At 34.7% G+C, this 19,875-nt stretch overlaps 1 protein-coding gene across 7 annotated transcripts in view; it reads right to left on the bottom strand.

Moving 5' to 3' along the window:
* Positions 1 to 19,875, bottom strand: part of VPS54 (VPS54 subunit of GARP complex) — a 141,706-nt gene that overhangs the window by 50,856 nt on the left and 70,975 nt on the right. For 5 of the 7 annotated variants that reach the window (XR_005022379.1, XM_036872930.1, XM_036872929.1 and 2 more), the window contains 5 exons: positions 18,659 to 18,900; positions 10,067 to 10,145; positions 7,646 to 7,680; positions 5,453 to 5,584; positions 1,891 to 2,276 (listed from right to left, as the gene is read on the bottom strand). Coding sequence is in view for 6 of the 7 variants with exons in the window: in XM_036872930.1 (XP_036728825.1) it covers positions 1,891 to 2,276; positions 5,453 to 5,584; positions 7,646 to 7,680; positions 10,067 to 10,145; positions 18,659 to 18,900 (874 nt within the window). In the remaining variant the exon portion in view is untranslated. The remainder of the gene's footprint in view (positions 1 to 1,890; positions 2,277 to 5,452; positions 5,585 to 7,645; positions 7,681 to 10,066; positions 10,146 to 18,658; positions 18,901 to 19,875) is intronic. The other 2 variants (XM_036872933.1, XM_036872934.1) reach the window with 2 other exon arrangements.

The raw sequence follows: 19,875 nt of genomic DNA, 5'->3' as shown, positions 1-19,875 counted from the left end.
ATTTGAGTAAAACATGGATAATCAGAATATTTGAAAGTCTTTTAAAAAACCATATACACTTTTTTATGAAGAATATTTTGTCTTTTGAGTTAAGGTACAAACAAAAAAAGTAAGGATGAAAATAAAGGTAAACTCTTTCTTGAGCTCAAGATAATTACAAGATTATAAAATTTTCATTCTGCCTTCTGATAAATCATAATCTACTGGGAATAAATATCCAACCCTGTTCTTAAATATTTTCCAGATAGCTTTGGAGAACTAAACTTTTCATCAGTATTATTGGGCATAAACTTATGAGTCAGGAAAATGAAATAAAATAAACGGCATGACTTTTGGAGTAAAAATGAGAACAGTTTCAGAATTTGTGTTTAGCAGGCAAGCATTTAATCTTTGTTTCTATTGCTCTATTCAGAGGATAAAGCACTCTACTTTGCAGAATCAGCTCTCAATATTCATCAAGTTCGTATTATATAGTGGTGACAAGAAAAAACACAGCTTCTGTCATTACAGAAGTCCATTTTGCTAAAATACTGACAAAATTAATATTATTTTAAAAATATATGCCATACACACATTCAAAAAAGAGAAATATTTAAAATTTCAGAGGTAAAGGGGAAACTAAAAATCATTTAGTCACCCTGGGTTCCCATGCTGAGAAATCCAAAGTAGGCTTCAAAGGACTACAAACCACCCAAAATTGATTGCAAAATTTTATGTACAGGTATATTTTTATGGAAAGAAGGTCCATCCACAGCTTTCAATAGATTCTCAAAGAGGTTTGTGATCCAAACATTTTCTGTAAACATCCAAGTCTGGATAAGGTTCTTCCCGTAAGGTTAGGCTCCATAGCAATCTGTACATTCATCATCATACTGTACTGTACTGTATAATAACTACCCAGTAATTTGTCTCCCTCCTACCAAATAAATTGTAGAAACAGAGCAGAAAGCATCTCTGCTTTGTCATGGCTACATTCCCAGTATTCTGCCTGGTGTCTGTCATGTAATCAATAACCATTTCTTGAATAAATGAATCAATCATTCATTTGCATAATTAAAATTGGGCCAACTTTTTAAAAGTGCTTTCTAAATAAATATTCCAATTACATATCCTTAGTCAATAAGAACTTATAATTCAATTAAAATAAACTTATATTGAAGATAACCTTTCCAGAATATATTAAGTTACAGAGCATGTCTTCCATAAAACTTCTTTGTAGTCACTCAGTAGTATAAGGTTTCCCAGCAGATAGGAACTTCAACAAGGACACTGAAAGCCTGCTTAACTGAATGAAATTTTGACGGCTTACAATTGGTGTAATCTGTAAATTAAACATATGACATGATCTCACATAAAATAACTAAAACCCTAATCTTAAAGGTATTTTCAAAATAAAAACTTAGAAGAAATTGGGTCTTTTCCATCATCGTGTGGAATTTTTTGCAATGTGATAGACTGCAAATGAGAAATGAATTTTAATAATTACCTAATTTAAAACTTATTCAATGGCTTTTAAAATGAACTTAATTTCAGCTATACTGGTATTCCTTTTTCCACCTTTATCTATTATCTTGACACAAAACTACTTCAACATTTTCAAAATATAATTTTCAAAGCTATGACTGGCCCTTCGTTGATTTCATCTACTAGAAAATTTAATTTTACTTCTTTATCCAAATGTCTCTGTAAATATTGGTCCTTATGATTTTTGTTTGTTTTAGTAAGACTAAAATATCAGAATGATAACATTATTAAACAGATCAATCTGGAAGAAAAAAATACCCTTGTAACTCTAAACACATTCATTTATTTTCAGCTAATATTACACACTAAAATTTATCCTTTAGAAATTTCTAACATTATTTCTAATGGCTTACTTAATGGACATACCGGAAGCTGTGAATGCCCTGAAGTTCCTGCTGTAGAACCTCTTGCGTTGTTGCTATTAAGTCCAATGCTCCGACAAATTCAGAAGTAGATAACAACACCTGTACTGTAGGCTGAGTCTGGTGTACAGTGGCCATTAATTTCAGTTTATTGTATACTTTAACACAATTATTTCTGGTAAGTGCCAGTCTTAAAATGTGTAGTGATCCTTCACACATTACTTTATCAATCTGTGCAATTTTATCTCGAAGCATTTTTACAGCCTGGGAAGTTTTCTTGAGGTAGTCCTGCAATTCGTGTTGAGAGGTCATTGCATGAAAAAATGCTTCTGAACGTAGAGAGATCTGGTGAGCAATGTTTACTTCCACAATATCCAGATAATGGCTCAGCTTAAGAGGAAAGGAAAAGAAAAAAAAAATCACAGCATATTATAAGTATACCTTAACTATCCAAATACTTTCTGAAAATGATACAATATTTCTACATGTATTTTAAATCCCATTGTGTGAACTGTTTGATAATGTGATGCTTGATACTAGGCATACAAAATAGAAGGGAGATGAAAGGTAGAGCCCAAAGTTAATAAATGTAAGACAAAAGCATAGAAGGTGATTTACCTTCTTCCTCTGCTCCTGCCATTACTGCCCTCCAAACACCAACTACTTTCTAGAAAGTAAAAGTAGCCCACAGTCATCTCAGATTATAATCTAGTTTTAGAAGTTCCAAGATCTGAGAGAGAATGATTGATTTCCTTAACCTCCACACATCATTGCCATCACCAATATCATGTATCATTTATCTGACTGAAAGATGATTATAGTTACCATTTACTGACTTTCTATGTACCAGGCACTGGTATTTTATATACACCATCTTCTAATTTTAACAATCTTGGAATACAGGTATTATTATTATTTTATTTTACAGATGAGGACAATGAGGCTCAGAAACATTAAATAACTTGAATAAAGTCATATGATTAGTTAGTAGGAAAACTGAAATTTGAACCCAGGTTTGTCTAACTCAAAAACTGAAGTTCTTTCTACCGTACCATGCTGCCTCAAAACGTTAGAGAATTCATGAAAGACAGATTGGTGATCCAGCCACAAATTACAGAGAGTACTAGAATTCACCTGGATCTTTTTTTTTAGGCTGTTAATTTCACATTTCAATAATTATTCTTTTATCAATTTGTAAAACTCAGTTTATTTCCAATGTGGTTTCCTCTTAAACAGTTGACTGAAACAATTAGTTCATATATATCTTATTTGTAATACTACCAAAATTAATTCCTGGAGTAACATGTATTAAGAATGCTTTCTAATTTCAAATATGGACTTCTAAAACTTGAGTTGTCTTTTCTTCCTTCATAACTGCATATGCCTTTTTTGGCTATATTATTTTTCCATTTCTCCCCCACTTTTTTACTTCTAGATTCTTCAACCTATAGCTCAAACTTTAAGAATTATCTCTGAACATCTCAGGAGAATTTGTAGTGTTAAAGGGTTAATGGGCTTTCAACATTTAGGACTCATAAAATTAGAGGATTATTTGGTCACCAAGCCTGTCTCATTAAAACCATGCAGGATCATGCATATCTTCAATACGTCTCCTTCAATAATCTATTATAATATATAATAGATTACAAACAAGACATTCTTCTGTAGTTTAAATCTGTTGCATTTATACTCTTTTGCTGTTGTTCTTTTTACCTTCAACAGCTGTTCATTTATTTACCTAAAAAGCAATATGGGGGTGAAGGTACTTAGGTACATCACAAGCTAAAGTAGACTCAATCTTCAGAAAATGGAGAAAAAGTAACTCCTGTAGGACAGCGGTACTCAGAATGCAGTTTATATGCTGCTGCCAGTTTGTGAACTGTTTAACAGGTCCATGATGAAATGAGGAACTCTGCTGGAAATTAAATCAACTACATCACTAAGCCCATGGTATTGCTTTTTCATAGAAAGACTTTCTTAATGAAGGAAGCAGTGAAATGATTTACGTTCTAGAGCAAACTCGTTATCTCATCGCAGACCAGCACTTTGGGTAGCAGTACTACAATAGGACAAAAATTTCTCTAATCCTGGTTGTAGCATCCCCTCTTTAAAGCTAGCGAGATAAAACGGGTGCTGTCAATCATACAGTGAGTTTGAATCCTGTCTTGGAATCCTGTCTTCCATTCCTTTTCTAAGAACAGAGCAGAATGAGGAGACAAAATGTAAATGTAATAAAGCTGATTCTGCAACTTACCAAAAAAAAAAAAATTTCCATTACTTTAGTCACTTTAAACATTTAGCATGAGAAAATTGTTTCATTTGAATTTCAAAGATTTCTGCAATTTATCAATACTCCTTGATCTATTCTTTTCAAAAGCATAATATTTTCATAATTCATTTCCTATTAAAATTCTATAAAGGGAACAATTTTTAAAGTATTCCTAAAAGTATCTGTATAGATTGATGAAATTTTTATTGGCTTTTGTTGTTTTTCTCTTTTAAGGTATTATTCTACCAGGGGATATACTTGGAATGTGAAAAAGTAGTCTGGGAGTGAGCCTGTGTCTATATATCCATTGTTTTCATAAGATTTGTGAATTTATTCTTACTCAAGGAAAACCTTTATAGATGAAAATGTTGCCAAAAAAAATAAAAGTGAATTCATTTTCATTTTCAACTGTGAGAAACGGAATACTCACAATTCTTTCCCGACATTTCTTCTCCTCTCCGCCCTAAGTAGCCCTTCTTCAGTTGCTGAGAAGGACTGGACCCAACTTATTGAATAGTCTACCTGAGGCAAGCTTTCAGACTGCCAAGAGCTGTCACCAGACTAAAATGAAATGCTTTCATCTCAGTTTAGGAACCACAGTCAGTTTTAGAAAAGCTCTAAACTGAGTGCTAAGAAAGAACAGAGATCAAAGGTCTTTACTTCCTGTTCCAGTTTTAAAAGATTCTTGATCTGTGAGTTATGTTTAAAGTTTTACATTTTAAATGACTTTCAAGATATTGACTTCTGAAATATAGAACATTGTAAAATTTTGAAAAACTGCTGACTAATAACACGCAAAAGGCTACGCTTTGCAAAGCTTTGCAAAGCTTTGCAAAGCTAAAGGTACACTGCATTTTTTAACTATGATATTTTTGCTTCAAAATAATCATCATTACTATGTATAAACGAAGAAAAATAGTACCTCAGGAAAAGTTAATTTTCTGTGCTTTAAATCATAAAGAATATAAAATTAGCCAATATACTGTTTGGAATAAATGTAAAACAATTAATTGTGTTATCTAATACATCCTTTCAATTGAGATTGCTATCAACTGCTGTTTCAGATAAGAAGCACTCAAACAATAACCTTTTCCTTTTTCAACAGCACAACTTGTATTGCATTGAAACAAAGTGCTATTACTTTATCAGTTAAGATCTGAAGGGTTCTAATTATCAGTAACAATAAAGATGAAATTAAAGGAATTAGTGCCTACTAAATAACTAACTCTGAACTCACACCAACAGTACCACTTAATTAAAATAGTTTTCTACATGGGAAAAGTAAAAAAGAAACTACCTTTTCTTGTAGCAACTTTGAGGAAGCTGCATCACGATTTCCTTTTCCACCAGCAGTATTAAAATGAGACCATGGTAAAACTGAATTAAAAGTTAAGGAATCGTCCAAGGCAAAATCTGGTTTCATAAAAATCTATTAAAAAAATGCATTTCCCTCAATTAGATAAACATTTTCTTTACATCCATTATCCCTTCTAACATCATAAGACCATTAAACAATAATTAACTCGAATCTCAGGCATATACAGAAAAAGCAAGTGATAACAAGTTGAGTTATTTATACAAAAATCTGTAGAAGAAAAATATATAAATAATGTTTCATCCAGCTAAAAATGCTCATGAAAGATAGAAAAATGTTTTTTTGCCTTTACCAATAGAGATGGTCATTCCATTACTACTTGGTCAAACTCACGAATGCAGTCCCACTGGGCACATATGAAAGAGAGATATCATACTTACCCTAAAATTTCTGTATTACTTCCCACTGATAGTGGTTTTTTAAAAATGTCAAATATCAATATCTCTATACTTATATTTCTATTTTCTCTTGCTCAAAATTCTTTCAAACTTTTTTAGATTAGACATACACTGAATTTTAAAACCAAAACAATTCAATTTTATGAAGAGACTGCTCCTTTCCCTTGTATACCACATCCATCTGGGCACCAAGTACTACCCTTAATATTTCCTTATTATCACTTGACTCTCCTCTCTACTCTATCTCCACAGTATTTCTACAGCTCCTCATTATCTCTGGATTATAGTAAATGGCTACTTACTGATGTCCTTCCCTAATCTATCCTCTATATATCTTTAAAATGCAATTATAACTGAATTAACTTCTCTTTTTAAATCTCTCAATGAATTCCCATGACTGACAGACCAAACTCTCTTAGAATGGCATTAAGAGTTTTATTTATCTCATACTTCACAAAATTTATTTAACCCCATCTCTAAACACAAGTATACCATGTATACTTATTTATCTCATACTTCATAAATATTTTTACTTAATATGTATATCTCCCCCAGACCATATGTTCCTATAAGACTGGATTTATAGATTATTAATCTTTCTATTCCAGCACATAGCATAAGGCCTGAAATGTGGTTTAATCAATTAATTTCTATGTTATATTTTATTATATTCACTGATTCATATGACCCATATCCAAAAATTAGTATGAATGTGATAGGGAAATCTAACTAGGGACATGAGTATATTTTCTAGTCCCTCTAGTATAACTGAAAGTATTGATTAACTCAATAAATGTTGACTATCTATGATTTTACTCTTATGCTAGGCACTAAGGTGGAAACAAAGCTAAATTATTCCAGAGGTCCTAATCTCAAGGATCTTTAGCCCAAGGGATGTGATAAAATATATACATAAATATTTTATAAGGGAAAGAGTGACAAATGCCTTAAAAGGGAAGGCAGGGGTCTAGATAAAATGCTATGGCAGTTTGGCAAAGGGGCCAATGATCTTCATTTGGAGGAAATGTATTCATGTAAAGTTGTCATTTAAGCAAAAAACTGTAAAGGATTAGATATGGGGACATAAGAGAAAAGTCTTCCAGGCTAAAGGAACACTGCAAGTAAAGCACGGAGTCAGCGAAAAAGTCTGGCTGAAGTAAAGAATGTGTAAAGATTAGTAGGCAAAAGTTAAGAGTGTGCCTATGATGGAAGTGAATAATTAAGGGCCTTAAATGACACAGTTTGAATTTTATTTTGTAGGAATCAAAGAACTTTAAAAATGACTGCCCTTTCCTTTTTGTTTCTGTCTTTCATCCTTCTGTCTCTTCTCACCCTAAAGAGCAACCATCACAGACTTCTTTGAGAATATGATGAATGCAATGGACTCCTTCCCCAGAAAAAAAAGAAAAACAAAAAAACACTCATCTATTACACATCTCTACAAAATTTTTCATACAAAGAAAATATCCCTAATAACTTGGAGGGGTAATAAGATCAATAAAATTATATTTTAAAGTGAAAAGATTTAAACATATTTGTAGGTTTTGGTGATAAAGAAGAGACTGATCATGCAAAAGAGAGAGAAGAAAAGTGAGAAAGTCCCAGAAGACGCAAAGCGGTCAAAGCATCAGAAAACAGCCCAGTGAAAGCTTCTTACAAGGCAAAATTAAAGATCAAATATTAAAAAGCTGTATTCTCATTTTTCAGGTTTTGTTACCTTAGGTACTTGCTCCAGATCTGTCCTGGATTTATCTATTTTAAAAAAGGAAAAGGGAAAATATGATTTTTTAAAACTTGTTTTCATTTTATTTCCATAAAATATATTTTGACAGATTCAATACTATACTAGGTCACAATTAAATAACCATTTAAGTTTCTTTCTTCAACAAATATCAAACACCTTCTGTATACCTAGGAGTAGGCAAAGCAGTGAATAAAACGTATGTTTCAAATAATTTTAATCAATTGTATAGTAGCGATAAAACAACTAAATGTATTCAAGTCTTTTTTAAATGGACACAGAAAGCTTGGTGTTATCTTATAGAAATGCTATTTTTATTGTTCAAAAGATCTACCATCCCATCCAGTGTTTCCTATGATCAAAAAATTTTTTAATGCCATATTATTTTTCTTCTTAGACATCTTAGTTTGTATCCTCTACAAACTTCTTGCAAATGAACCTCCTTTATCTTTGTCTCACCAATCAGATTTCAAACAAGGTACCCTCCTTTCCAAAACTAAGCTTTCTGTACTCGGACTCCATCCTCCCCTGCCTCTTCTCTGAGATCGCATCAATTACCCTGCCTCTCCATATCTTTAACATTTTAATAGCTCTTTCCTCTCTGCATACAAACACGCTCAGTTCTCTTCCATTAAAGAAGAAGAAGAAGAAAGATAAACCCCAGGGCCTAGAGTAGGCTGAGGCAAGGGAGAACCTCAGGTGCAGAATTTAAGGAAGCACTCACTCTCAGGATTATGCAAATATCTCTCTTGCCTCATCTAATCCAGGCCATGCAAAAACATTCTAGCACAACTGCTAATAGAAACAAACTAGAGGGATTCTGTTCCCTCTAGTCAATACCTTACATTTCAAATCTTCAAGTCACATCCATACTGGCAGTCTCCACTTCTTACTCTTGTACTCACTCCTTAATACATAGTATTGAAGTTTCTGTAACTACTACTCCAGTCTAAATGTTCTCCCTAAGATCTCCCAAATTGCCAAATCCACAGAGATTTCTCAGAGTGCAAACCTGATCTATCCCTGAAGTATTCTGACACTGCAGACTAATTATTCGCACTTCTTTGAAATTCTAACTACCTTCCATCTCTAAGGTGGAACTCTCTCTTGGTTGACTCTCCTATCTCTCTACTTCTTTTTACTCTCCTTCACAGGTACATTTTCTACTCCCTCTTAAATGTGACAGCCTCCTAGTGTTCCATCATCAGTTCTTTTCTCCTTACTACTCACATCCTCCCAGGCGATCCCACCTGTGTCCTTGGATTCAACTACCATGCTGTTGTCTAGCACACTGTCTATGATAATGTCTATCATACTTGTATCTCCAGCCTAGATCTCTTTCCTGAGCTCTGGGTTGCATACCAGACTTCTCCTTCTATGCAAAACTTCAATTAAACCAGCCTCTAACTCCTCCAAACTTCCTTCTCCAATACTACCTCTCTCACCTAGCCAGCTGCCCAAGCAAGAAATGTGGGAATCATCCTTGAATCATCTTGCTCCATTACTAACAAATGACTGACCACCAAAACCTGTGCCTCCATTTCTGAGGCATCTCTTAAAGACCTAATTTCCTCTCCATCCTCATTATAACTGCTATTAGGAACGCATGATTTCTCGCTTGTATTACTGCAATAGGCTTCTACTGTATTCTTGCCTCCAGTTTTACCATCATCTATAAACTTGCTACCCACAACTGCTTTCACAGTGAAATATATAATCATAACTCTGATCATGTCTGGTTTAAAATATTTTGTAACTCTATACTGCTTTTAGAAAAGAAAAATGTCTTAGCATGATATACAAGGCTCTTCATGATCTGACTCCTACCTACTTCTGCAGCCTCATTTCTTGCTCCCAGTGGAGCCAGCATACTAAACTCTTGCAGGTCCCAGAACATGCTAATTTCTCTCTTGACTCTACAGCTTTGCATAAACTGTCCCCTTTCCTGGAATGTCTTTTTGCACATAAATATTTCTTGATAGTTAGTTTAAAACACAGACAATCCTCATCAACTCTAGTTTTTATAAAGCTAAGTTAGGAACTCTTTACAATATTACCATGCTGAACTTACTGCCTGATACACAGTGTTGGTTTGTTTAACCTTGCTCAGGAAACCATCAGCTTCTTGAGGACAGGGACTATTTCTTATTCATTTATTTTTAGGCAACAAGCAAAGTACAAAGCATCTGAATATTAAATAAGTATTTGTTGAATTGAAGGATAACACTACCATCAGATCCATGATTTTTCTCTTTAAAGCTTTTAGAAAAGATTATGATTGCAGGCTATAGACATCTCACTAGAAATAAAAATTAGATATGACAGTCAACAAGGTCCCCAAATTAAGATTTTGTTCATTAATATTTATGCTATGCTACAAATAGCACATATTCATACCATGAGTATGTAAGAGAGTCCTGTCAAAGGTATCTTTAGGAGGACAAATTTTCTTGCATCTCTCATGAATCTTCTCTCTCTAACAAAAAGACAAATAAATAATGTGATCAATGCTGTGTGGCAATATGAGTATTCAAAGCATTAAAATATTTAACAAAACAGAATATCAGAGTATACCAAATAAGTTCTAAATTTTTCTAATATGAAATCACTAGCCTCTTGAACTTAAATACAAGTAACAAGTATGCTTAATAAACCAAATACCACTGAGACGTGTGAATGTCTATGTACTTATACTCATCCCATTTTATACAATTATAGTAAAATCTCCATAAACTTAGAATGAAGTGGGAAAACAAATAAAAAATCCTTATTTTTATAACAGAAATCAATTAAGAAAATAACTTTTTTAAAATAAGCAAGAAAATTTTAAACCTATATACCCAAGATCGAAAGACAGATTAGTAGTTAATACTTCCTCTGAGTCCAAAAAGAAAAAAGGAAAGACAGAAAGAAACCCCACTCTGAGTTCAGATTAGATGACCACTAACAACACTGTTATCTTTTCAGATACCATACACAGGACATATGGGAAAGTGCAGTATGGTAAGGAAAAAACCCTGGGCTAATAGTATTAGCCCTGAAGAATTCTGATAGCAGTTCTATCAGAAACTACAGGACTATCTTCCAAAGTGGCTGTACTATTCTGCATTCCTATGCACAATGAATACGAGTTCCTATTAGCCACATCCTTGCCAGCATTTGGTCTTGACAGCATTTTGGATTTTCACCATTCTAAAGGATGTGTAGTGGCACCTCGTTTTAATTTGCAATTCCCTATAGACATATGATGTCGGGCAATTTTTCATATGCTTACTAGCCATCTGTATCGTTTCTTTGGTGAAATGCCTGTTCAGATCCCTTGTCCATTTTTTGTGGTGAAATATACACAACATAAAATTTACCATTAGTGGAGGTGGCCAAGATAGTGGAGTAGGAAGACCTTGAACTCACCTCCTCCCACAGACACACCAAAATTATAACTATTTACAGAGCAACTATCAATGAGAACCTGAAGAATAGCAGAAAAGATTTTTCACAACTAAAGACATAGAGAAGAAACTACAGCAAGACAGGTAGGAGGGGTAGAGGTATGACCCACTCGCCTGGGTCAGGGACCCACAAATGGGAGAAATATCACAATTATAGAGGTCCTCCCCAAGGAGCAAGGGGTCTGAGCCCCACATCAGGCTCCCCAGTCCAGGGTCCTGTGTTGGGAAGATGAGCCTCCAGCATGTGTGACTTTGCAAACTAGTGGATCTTATGTTCAGGAGAGCTGGAGAGCTATAGGAAACAGAGTCTCTGCTCTTAAAGGGTGCATGCAAAATCTCACATGCTCTGAGTCCAAGCCAGAGGCAGTTGTTTGAAAGGAGCTTGGGGCAGACCCACTGGACAATGTTGGAGAGCCTCTGAAAGAGGCAGGAGGCAACTGGGACCTCTCCAGGGAATAGAGATGATGGGAGCAGCCATTTTGGGAGCTTGTTGCAGGTGAGCACCATTTTGGAATCCTCCCTCTAGTCTATTAGCACTGGGAACCCAGCCCTGCCCACCAGCAGGCCAGCACCAGCCCTGAACCCATCCGAGGCTGAACAGATAGCCACATGGGGACCCAGCCCCACCCTCCAGAAGGCCCATGGCCACTGCATGAGGCACAGCCTCAAAGCCAATCAGGAAGGAGGCCAGCCATGCCTACCAGTGCGCCCACAGTAGTTGGCCTCCCCACAAAGAAGGGCACATGCAGCCCCACATAGGGGTTACCCCTATAGGATATAGCTCTGGTAACCATAGGGGAGCATGTTGCTGTGCCCCACAGGACATATCCTACTTAAGACCACTTCTCCACGATCAGGAAATGTAACTGACCTAACACACAGAAATAAACACAGAGAACTGGGCAAAATGAGGAGACGGAGGTATATGTTCCAAACAAAGGAACAAGACACAACCTCAAAAAAAGAACTAAACCAAGTGGAGATAAGCAATCACCTCCACTAAAAAGTCAAGGTAATAATAAAGATACTCACCAAACTCAGGAGGAGAATGAATGAAAACTGTGAAAATTTCAACAAAGAGTTAGAAAGTATAAAGAACCAAACAGAGCTGAAGAATACAATAACTGAAACTAGAAGGAATCAACAGTAGATTAGATGATATAGATCTCTTCAGCAGTCTCGAAGAGGAAGTAGTGGGAATCACAGAAGCTGAACAGAAAAAAGAAAAAAGAATAAAAAAAAGTAGTTTGAGACCTCTGGGACAACATTAAGCATACTAACATTCACATTATAGGGGTCCCAGAAGGAGAAGAGAGAGAAAAAAATGGCAGACAGCTTGTTTGAAAAAATAATAGCTGGAAACTTCCCTAACCTGGGGAAAGAAACATATATCCACATCCAGGAAGCACAGAGAGTCCCAAGCAAGATGACCCAAAGAGGTCCACATCAAGACACATTAAAATGAAAATGGCAAAAAAAAAAAGATTATAAATACAGAATCTTAAAAGCAGCAAGAGAAAAGCAACTAAGTGTGTATGAGGGAACTCCCATAAGACTATCAGCTGACTTTTCAGCAGAAATTTTACATGCCGGAAGGGATTGGCAGGATACACTCAAAATAATGAAAGGAAATAACCTACAGCCAAGAATACTCAACCCAGCAAGGTTATCACAAACCTGAAGGAGAGATAAAGAGTTTAACAGACAAGCAAAAGCTAAAAGCTAAGAGTCCTGCACCACTAAACTGGCTTTACAAGAAATGTTAAAGGGACTTCTCTAAGTTGAAAAGAAAAGGCCACAACTAGAAATATGAAAAGTATATCCTATGATAAACCATAATGGAAAAGAATATTTTTAAAAGAATGTATATGTATACACACACACACACATATGTATAACTGAATTGCCTTGCTGAACAGCAGAAATTGACATAATATTATAAATCAACTATACTTCAATTAAAAATTTAAATTAAAAAAAGAAAAGTATTAAAAAAACTCAATGGTAAAGGCAAATATATAGTAAAGGTAGTAGATCAACCACTTATAAAGCTAGTAGGAAGCTTGAAAGACAATAGTAGTAAAATCATCTATATCCACAATAAGTAGTTAACAGTTACACAAAACAATAATATGTAAAATATGACGTCAAAAGCATTAAACGTGGGGGTGGGGTGTAAAAATGTAGGGTGGTTAGAATACGTTCAAACTTAAGAGAGGATCAACTTAAAATAATCAGTGTGTGTGTGTGTGTGTGTGTGTGTGATATTTAAAACTCATGGTAACCAAAAACTACAAATACATACACACTAACTAATCAAAGATAACCAAAAACCTGCAATACATACACATACAAAAAAGAGAAAGGAATCCAAACATAACACTAGGGACTTCCCTGGTGGTCCAGTGGTTGGGACTTCACCTTCCAAAGAAGTGGGGGGGATGCAGGTTCAATCCCTGGTCGGGGGGCTTGGATCCCACATGCCTGTAGGGCCAAGGCACAGAATGGAGGCGGTGTTGTGGCAAATTCAATAGAGACTTTAAAAAAAAATGGTCCACGTCAAAAAAAAAAAACTAAAAAAACCCAAACAAACATAACACTAAAGATAGTCATCAAATCAAAAGGGAAGAGAGCAAAAGAAGAGGAGGAAAAAAAAAACTACAAAAACAACCAGAAAACAATTAACAAAATGGCAATAAGTACATACCTATCAATAATTACTTTAAAAGTAAATGGACTAAATCCTCCAATCCAAAGACACAGAGTGGCTGAATGGATATAAAAACAAAACCCATATATATGTTGCCTACAAGAGACTCACTTCAGACCTAGCCAAACGCAGACTGAAAGTGAGGGATGGAAAAAGGTTTTCCATGCAAATGGAAACCAAAAAAAAAAAAAAGGAAAAAAAGCTGGGTAGCAATGCTTATATCAGACAAAGTGACTTTACCACAAAGACTGTAACAAGAGACAAAGAAGGACATTACATAATGATCAAGGGATCAGCCCAAGAAGAAGATATAACAGTTGTAAATACATATGCACCCAACATAGGAGCACCTAAATACATAAAGCAAATATTAATGAGAAAAACTGAAAGTTATACAATAAAAGCAGGGGACTTTAACACCCCACTTACATGGCTGGATAGGTCATTCAGATAGACAATCAATGGTCTTAAATGTCACATTAGACCAGATGGAACTAACAGATATGTAAAGAACATTTCATCCAAAAGCAGCAAAATACGCATTCTTTTAAATGCACATGGAACACTCTCCAGGACAGATCATATGCTAGGCCACAAAATAAGTCTCAAAAGGGACTTCCCTGGTGGCGCAGTGGTTAAGAATCTGCCTGCCAATGCAGGGGACACGGCTTCAAGCCCTGGCTCAGGAAGATTCCCACATGCCATGGAGCAACTAAGCCCGTGTGCCACAACTACTGAGCCTGTGCTCTAGAGCCCACGAGCCACAAATACTGAGCTCACATGCCACAACTACTGAAGCCTGCGTGCCTAGAACCCGTGCTCAGCAGGAGAAGCCACTGCACCACAACAAAGAGTAGCCTCCACTCATCACAACTAGACAAAGCCCACACGCAGCAACAAAGACCCAATGCAGCCAAAAATAATTAAATAGATAAATTTATTTTTAAAAAGTCTCAATAAATTTAAGAAGATTGAAATCATATCAAGCATCTTTTCCAACCACAAGGCTATGTGACTAGAAATCAACTCCAAGAAGAAAAAATTCAAAAACACAAACATGTGGAGTCCAAACAACATGCTACTAAACAACCAATGGGTCACTGAAGAAATGAAAGAGGAAATTTAAGAAATACCTAGAAACAAATAAAAACATAAACATAACAATCCAAGATCTATGAGATGCAGTAAAAGCAATTCTAAGAGGGAAGTTTATAGCAATACAAGCCTACCTCAGTAAACAGAAAAATCACAAATAAATAATCTAAACTTCTACCTAAAGTAACTAGAAAAAGAAGAAAAAGCAAAACCCAAATTTAGTAGCAGGCAAGAAATAATAAAGATCAGAGCGGAAATAAATAAAACAGAGACTTAAAAAACAATTGAAAAGATCAATGAAACTAAGAGCTGGTTATTTCAAAAGATAAATAAAATTGATAAACCTGTAGCCAGACTCATCAAGAAAAAGAGGACCCAAATAAATAAAATCGGAGATGAAAGAGAAGTTTCAACTGACACCACAGATACAAAGGATAAAAGATTACTATGAACAATTATACACCAATAAAATGGACAACCCAGAAGAAATGGATAAATTCCTAGAAACATACAATCTCTCAAAACTGAAACAGGAGGAAACAGAAAATATGAAAAGACTGATTACCAGTAATGAAATCAAATAATTAAAAAAAAAAACAAAACTCCCAACATACAGAAGTCCAGGACCAGATGGCTTCACAGGTGAATTCTGTCAAACATCTAAAGAAGAGTTAACACCTATCCTTCTCAAACTACTCCAAAAGGGATGCTACCAAACTCATTCTACAAGGCCAGCATTACCTTGATATCAAAATCAAAGACACAACAAAAAAGAAAATTACAGGCCAGTACTCCTGATGAACATAGATGCATGAATCCTCAACAAAATATTAACAAACCGAATTCAATAATACATTAAAAGGATCATAAAATATGATCAAGTGGGATTTAACCCAAGGGTGCAAGGATGGATCAATATCCGCAAATCAATCAATATGATAGACCACATTAACAAACTGAAGAATAAAAATCATATGATCATCTCAATAGATGCAGAAAAAGCTTTGAAAAAATTCAACATACATTTATGAGAAAAACTACCAACAAAGCTGATATAATGGGAAAATACCTCAACATAATAAAGCCATATATGACAAATCTACAGCCAACATCATACTCAACAGTGAAAAGCTGAAAGCATTTCCTTAAGATCAGGAACAAGACAAGGATGTCCATTCTTGCCACTTTTATTCCACATAATATTGGAAGTCCTAGCCACAGCAATCACACAAGTAATAGAAATAAAAGAAATCCAAACTGGAAAAGAAAAAGTAAAACTGTCACTATTGGCAGAATACATGATACTATATATAGAAAATCCTAAAGAAGCTACCAAGAAACTATCAGAACTAGTAAATGACTTCAGTAAAATTAGAGGATACAAAATTAATAAACAGAAGTCTATTGTGTTTCTGTACACTAACAATGAACCATCAGAAAGAGAAATGAAGAAAACAATCCCATTTACAACTGCATCAAAAAGAATAAAATACCTAGGAATCAATCTAACCAAGGAGGTAAAAGCCTTGTACTTGGGAAACTATAAGGCACTGATGAAAGAAACTGAAGATGACACAAACAAATGGAAAGATATACTGTACTCATGGATTGGGAGAATTAATAGTTAAAGTGACCATACTACCCAAGGTGATCTACAGATTCAGTGCCATCCCTATCAAAATACCAATGGCATTTTTCACAGAACTAGAGCAAATAATTCTAAAATTTGTATGGAAACACAGAAGACCCCAAATAGCCAAAACAATCTTGAGAAAGAAAAACAAAGCTGGAAGTATCATGCTCCCTGATTTCAAACTATACTATAAAACTATAGTAATCAAAACAGAAATGGTACCGGCACAAAAACAGACACATAGATGAATGAAACAGAATAGAGAGCCCAGAAATAAACCCATGCTTACATGGTCAAATAATCTATGACAACGGAGGCAAAAATATACAACAGGGAAAGGGGCCCCTTCAATAAGTGGTGCTGGGAAAAATGGACAACTACATGCAAAAGAATCTGACTGGACTATTTTCTCATACCATATACAAAAATAAACTCAAAATGGATTGGAGACTTAAATGTAAGACCTGAGGCCATAAAACTCCTAGAAGAAATATAGGCAGTAACCTCTTTGACATCAATCTTAGCAAATTTTTTTTTTTTTTGGATCTGTCTCCTCAGGCAAGGGAAACAAAAGCAAAAATAAACAAATGGGATTACATCAAACTAGAAAGCTTTTGCACAGCAAAGAAACTATCAATAAAACCAAAAGTCAGCCTACTAAACAGGAGAAGATATTTGCAGATAATATAACCAATAAAGGGTTAATATCCAAAATACACAAAGAACTCATACAACTCAACATCAAAAAAACAAACAATTCAATTCAAAAATGGGCAGAGGACCTGAATAGACATTTTTCCAAAGAAGACATACAGATGGTCAACAGACACATGGAAAGATGATCACTAATTATCAGGGAAATGCAAATTAAAATCACAGTTGAGATACCACCTCACACCTGTCAGAATGGCTGCTACTAAAAAGACAACAAATAGCAAATTAAAAGTCTTGGTCAGGATGTGGAGAAAAGGGAACCCTGGTGAACTGTTGCTGAGATAAATTGGTACAGCCACTATGGAAAGCAGTATGGAGGTTCGTCAAAAAAGTAAAAATAGAACTGCTATAGAATCCAGCAATTCCACTTCTAGGTATTTACCTGAAGAAAAACACTAATTCTAAAAGATATATGCACACCAATATTCACTGCAGCATTATTTACAACAGCCAAGATAAGGAAGCAACCTAAGTGTCCATCAATAGATGAATGGCTAAATAAGATGTGGTATATATACACAATGGAATATGACTCAGCCATAAAAAAGAAATGAAATCTTGCTATCTGCAACATCGATGGATCTAGAAGATATTATGCTAAGTGAAATAAGTCAGACAAAGACAAATACTGTATGCTCCAACTTACATGTGGAATCTATAAAACAAAACAAACAAACAAACAAAGCAAAAGGAAAACAGACTCACAGATACAGAGAATAAACAAATGGTTGTCAGAGAGAAGGGGAGTTGGGGGGTTGACAAAATAGGTGAAGGGGATTAAGAGGCACAAGCCTCCAGTTATAATATAAATAAGTCATGGGGATGTAATATACAGCATAAGGAATATTGTCAATAATATTGTAATAATTTTGTACGGGGACAGACAGTTACTTGACTTACTGTGGTGATCATTTCATAACATATGCAAATGTCAAATCATTATATAGTACACCTGAAACTAACATACTATTGTACATTAACTACTTAACTTTTTTTGTAATTACAAAATAAAAAATGAAACATTAGTAACGTTGACCATCTTTTCACGTGCTTATTGGTCATTTGTATATCTTCTTCAGAGAAATGTCTATGCAAGTCCTGTGCCCAATTTTTAATTGGGTTGTTTGTTTCTTATTGGTGAGTTTCACATTGATTCTTAGAACTATTAGGAATGTATAATTCTGAAAAATCATTACTGTAAGAGAAATATATTTACATATATCTAAGCGAAGAATTAAATACAACCCAGGACAATAGAATGTATATGAAAAGAAAAGAACACCATAGGCTCATCAAAGATTATTGGTCAGAAATCTATAATAAATCAAACTAGAAGTATTTCTTTTACTTTTGACCTGACTATAACTAATTTCAAGATCAGATATTACCTGAGAGATTTCCTGTTGATATACTGTAAAATGTTCCTTGCTGATCTGTGGGAGGTAGAATGAAGGTATGACTTCAGTGTCCACAAAGTCCAATCCCCATGTTTTTGTGAAGAAGTCAGATTCTCTTTTTGCTAATCTAGGATCATTTAATGCTGCTGGGAGATTTACTTTGGAATGATATATAGTCCATCTATGTTCATCTGTAACTAGAGATGGGGCAACACATAAACTATTTGAATCACCTGCAAAAAGTAAACAAGAGAACTCTGTAAAGTAAGTTTTATGTTTGAAAGCACATTCTAGAAAAATAAAAATGCTTAGATTATACAAAGCAACTAAACTCTCCCTTCTATAGCAAATGCCTTAACCTTCAGCTTTCAGCATCAACTGCCAAGGGGAGGAAAAACATGTACAAGATAAAGGATATGCAGAATTTGAGGGCTGTAGTTAAAGGGTGGGGGGAAAAAAATCTTTCATTAATTTCTTTCCTTAATGTACAATTTATCTTTTTTCAACATCAAAACTCTTCTACCTTCTATTGTATGTCTTCTATCCTTTAATACTCCAGGTTTTTTCCACAGGTAGGCCTTTTTTCTATTGTTTTATGGCAGACACACCTGGTTCCAATATCCTTTTTTTCAGCTTATAATTAGATAACCAAAATGCTGCTGTGACATTAACCATAGAGGAGAGAAAAATATACAGTCGGTTCTCGTTATTCACAGTTTTGTTCTATAAAGTCACTGGAACATTTAATAAGCAAACACTGAACCTTTGCTCCTATGGGAAATACAGGGTTATGTTCCTGCAAATCTCTGGAACTTTCATCATCCAATCAATATATAATCTTGTTTTGTGTGTGTTTCTGTTTAAAGATATCTTATTTAACATATATTGTTCATTCATTAACATTGAACTCATGGCTAACACCACTATAACTCACACCTGAATGAAGTTTATGCAACATATGTATTTTCCTCATAAGACACAATAGCCTTTCTGTGCTTAAAGCACTTCATTACAACATTTGGAAACCATTTTGAACAGCAAAATCATCAACAAAAATACAAAAAAAATGTGGCACTAAATAGACCACAAAAGGGACATGTGTTTACAGCATGAAAGCTAACATATGTGCCACAAGTATTGATTTAGGGGTTACAACTAAATTTTAGGAATTAAGCAAATTTGCAAATATAGAATCGGCAAATAATGAG

Source organism: Balaenoptera musculus, chromosome 13 (genome assembly GCF_009873245.2).
Source record: "Balaenoptera musculus isolate JJ_BM4_2016_0621 chromosome 13, mBalMus1.pri.v3, whole genome shotgun sequence".
Lineage (NCBI taxonomy): Eukaryota > Metazoa > Chordata > Mammalia > Artiodactyla > Balaenopteridae > Balaenoptera > Balaenoptera musculus.
Note: the sequence above shows the minus strand (reverse complement) of the source record. Positions and strands in the feature narration are given on the sequence as shown.